Source organism: Grampus griseus (genome assembly GCF_964374135.1).
Source record: "Grampus griseus genome assembly, chromosome: 20".
Taxonomy (NCBI): Eukaryota; Metazoa; Chordata; class Mammalia; order Artiodactyla; family Delphinidae; genus Grampus; species Grampus griseus.
The window spans coordinates 35,456,039-35,460,181 of NC_139014.1; the positions used below are offsets into that span (position 1 = coordinate 35,456,039).

Sequence of the window (4,143 nt, forward strand, 5' to 3'; positions counted from 1 at the left end):
TCAAATCAATTTGGAAACTTTAAAGCTTAGCTAAGCCTCAACCATTAATAAAAGTCACAGATTGTATAGTTTTATTTCGAAAATTGTTATAGTAATAGTTCAACTAAAAAAGTATTTTCCTGGAGCTGAAGGGAATATTAGAGGCTATCTAATCCTTCCACATTTAGTTTAGAGATGAGAAAAATGAGGTCTAAATACACCAAGAAACTTGATGGATTACACAATTCTAAAATGGCAAAGATTAAACTGATATCCTGATGTCATGATTCTAAGTTTAGTTATTTGCACAGCCTTCCCCATATTCATAGAACTTTTGAAGTATAGCTATCAAGCTAAACTTAAGAATCACTTTGTTTTATTAATTTTTTCAGCACATTGAGCAGACAACAATTCAGATACACCCATGAGTATGTTTTTTGACCTGGAGATAGGTCACTAACACCAAAGTAAACTCGGAAATAGGAGACATAATTGGTGAACAGAAACATCTATTTGAAGATATATTTGCGTTATTTGCCCTTAAAAAACAAACAAACCTATTTTACCACTTATAAAAATAAACCTGATCATGCACCAGTGATATAAAAATAAGATTTGGGGACAATAAGTACTTTCATCAAAATAGGTAGTAGCAAAAGCACTTACCATTTTCAGAATTTTTTTTGATGAATCTATAAGTGAGATCAATAAAGTATTAGACCTATAAGTCTCAATATTTTTTAATCTCAATTCAACTGAAGGATAAGTCACATCACATCAGTAACAAATTATTCTTAGCTCAATTTTAGTAGGGACTTGGAGGAGAAGTGCTGGGTAAGGATAGGCAAGCACTTTGCATTTTTTAAAAGCCACTTTCTGTTGACTAATTCTTATACATCACATGTGATACGTTTTTTCCCTCTAGCTTAAGAAACAGGGTTTGAGAAATTCATACATGACAAACTTAACAATTTACTAACTTCCAAATCCTGGCTGTCTTCAGGTTCTTTCACAAATTACTCCTTGGAGGTTATGGGGGAGTGGGAAATTTGAATTAGACTGATATTTATGCATTCTAGACTGATATTTTTAAAATATAAGAAAATTAAAAATCACAATAAGGCTAGTAATGAAATGATAGTGAAAACAGATTAATTTATATAATCTAGGTTTACAATGATAATAGAATTCATTGTGATCACTTTATTTTATTTGCTTTCGTTCCTATAAGAAGTCTTCCTGTATTAGTCAGTTGGTGGATTAAAGAAATATACCCAGAAAACAATTGAATACCCAGAAATTAATTGAAAGATAATTATATTTTTACTCAAGAATCATAAAGAAACTTAAAATTTTATAATTCTGAACACCATCAATATATCTTTTTCTCTCCAATTATTTATATCATCATATAATCTTTGGATTATTGGGAAATATTGCATAATGCTATTTTTGTATGATTTTTATTCACCTCCATCTCTTCCCAGATCAAGTACTTTTCTTTGATGTAAGCACTATACAGTTGGCACTCCCTATCCCAGGAAGCAGAATCTGTGAGTAGAGGGGGCCAACTGTACTATGCTGCTTTATATAAGGGACTTGAGCCCAATGGATTTTGGTAACCATGGTGGAGGGACTTAGAACAAATCTCCCACAGTTGAGGGGGTGGGGAATGGAACTACTGTACATAGCTAATTTTACACATTCCTGGAGATCCCACAGAAGTGTTCTTTTTTTCTGGCTCTCACTGTTTTTCTATAATGGTCTTTTGTATTCTCTTTTTCTCCTCTTCATTACTGTTAATGAAGAGGCTATGTACCATATGTCATTTGAAGGGGCTCTCAATGCCAAAATATGGGACAATTAGGCAAAAAATAAGTAATATAATATTGAATTATAATCCACAGAAGAAAACAAATATCCATGAGGCCATATTGATATAAATAATAGTAGAATAAACACATAAATGAAATAAATGGATAATTATTTCTTACATAACATTCCAATTAAATGTAGAATGAATGAATGGAATACAAAATCACCCTTTGGGGAGACGGGAGGGTCCTCGGCTAAAGCCAAAGGCGGATCAAAGTGGTGGGACTTGCGCCGCGGCCGCGGAGACATGAAGGCCCTCCGCACTCCTCCTCGGCATCCGGGTCAGTGCTCACCCTCGCTGTCCTGTCCCCGGCCCCATGGAGAAGACGGAGCTGATCCAGAAGGGCAAGCTGGCCGAGCAGGCTGAGCGCTACGATGACATGGCCGCCTGCATGAAGGTCGTGACGGAGCAGGGCTCCGAGCTGTCCAACGAGGAGCACAACCTGCTCTCGGTGGCCTACAAGAACGTGGGCGGGGGCCGCAGGTCCGCCTGGAGGGTCATCTCGAGCATCAAGCAGAAGACCGACACCTCTGACAAGGAGCTGCAGCTGATTAAGGACTATCGGGAGAAAGTGGAGTCCGAACTGCCGTCCATCTGCACCACGGTTCTGGAATTGTTGGATAAGTATTTAATAGCCAATGCAAACAATCCAGAGAGTAAGATCTTCTATCTGAAGATGAAGGGAGATTACTTCCGGTACCTTGCTGAAGTTGCTTGTGGTGATGATCGGAAACAAATGATAGATAATTTCCAAGGAGCTTACCAAGAGGCTTTTGATATAAGCAAGAAAGAGATGCAACCCACACACCCAATCCGCCTGGTGTTGGCTCTTAACTTTTCTGTATTTTACTATGAGATCCTTAATAACCCAGAACTTGCCTGCACACTGGCTAAAACAGCTTTTGATAAGGCCATTGCAGAACTTGATACACTGAATGAAGACTCATACAAAGACAGCACCCTTATCATGCAGTTGCTTAGAGATAACCTAACATTATGGACATCAGACAGTGCAGGAGAAGAATGTGATGCGGCAGAGAGGCAGAGAACTAAGTGCATACAGAGTGTCATCCTTCTTCCCCTCAAGAAACCTTTTTACTCATCTCCATTCCTTATTCCATTTGGATTTCCTATAGCAAAGAAACCCATTCATGTGTATGGGGTCAACTGTTTATAGTCTTTTCACACCACAGCTTTGGGAAAACTCCATTCCTTGATTTGTGTTTGTCTTGGCCTTTCTGGTGTGCAGTTACTGCTGTAGAAGAGTATTAATAGCTTCATTTCATATAAACATAAGTAACTTCCAAACACTTATGTAGAGGACTAAAAATGTATCTGGTATTTAAGTAATCTGAACCAGTTCTGCAAGTGACTGTGTTTTGTATTACTGTGAAGATATGAAAATGTAGTTAATTACAGTTTAAAGAGTGTTCTGCATAACTTCCTGATTTCTACATTCCCTCCCTTAACTCTTCTTTGGGGGTTTTCTTTCAGTAAAGCAACTTTTCCATCCTCTTAATATATTCCTTTTTGGTAGGAAACCAGAAGTATTAGATTGAATGGAAAAGCAGTTGACATTCTGAGGCTGGAGGTCACAAATTAAAATGCCTCCTGTATCATATATGATGGAGGTCTTGCATATCTGTGACAACAGGGAGTTTCCTCATTCATTCTTCATTTGCTGCTGTTTAAGTTGACAACTTCCCTTCCCAATAAAAATTCACTTACACCTCCTGCCTTTGTAGTTCTGGTATTCACTTTACTATGTAATAGAAGTAGCATGTTGCTGCCAGAATACAAGCATTGCTTTTGGCAAATGAAAGTGCATGTCATTTCTTAATACACTAGAAAGGGGAAATAAAATACACAAGTCCAAGTCTAAAACTTTAGTACTTTTCCAGGCAGATTTGTGCACATGTGAGAGGGTGTCCAGTTTGTCTAGTGATTGTTAGAGAGTTGGACCACTATTGTATGTTGCTAATAATCATCGACTGTAGTCCCAAAAAGGCCTTGTGAAAATGTTATGCCCTATGTAACAACAGAGTAACATAAAATAAAATTACATTTTATAAACCAAAAAAAAAAAATCACCCTTTGGCAAATACCAGAGTAATAATTTATTGTGTCAACATACACTAAAATCAATAGGCAAAGGTATAATGAAAATCAGGATATTTACATCATCTCAAATATCTCACCACAATACTACTTACTAATTATAAAGGAAGAATAGTATTTTTACAGTAGAGAAAGCTGTGAGACACCACTTTAAAAATTAACATTACCAA

At 36.9% G+C, this 4,143-nt stretch overlaps 1 protein-coding gene across 1 annotated transcript; it reads left to right on the plus strand.

Moving 5' to 3' along the window:
• The first annotated feature begins 2,068 nt into the window (after window positions 1-2,068).
• On the plus strand, window positions 2,069-3,317 carry LOC309838743 (14-3-3 protein theta-like). The gene has a single exon (XM_082680003.1). It carries the CDS (start codon window positions 2,172-2,174, stop codon window positions 3,030-3,032), a length of 861 nt encoding a protein of 286 aa, XP_082536129.1. The 5' UTR covers window positions 2,069-2,171; the 3' UTR covers window positions 3,033-3,317.
• Window positions 3,318-4,143: the final 826 nt, after the last annotated feature.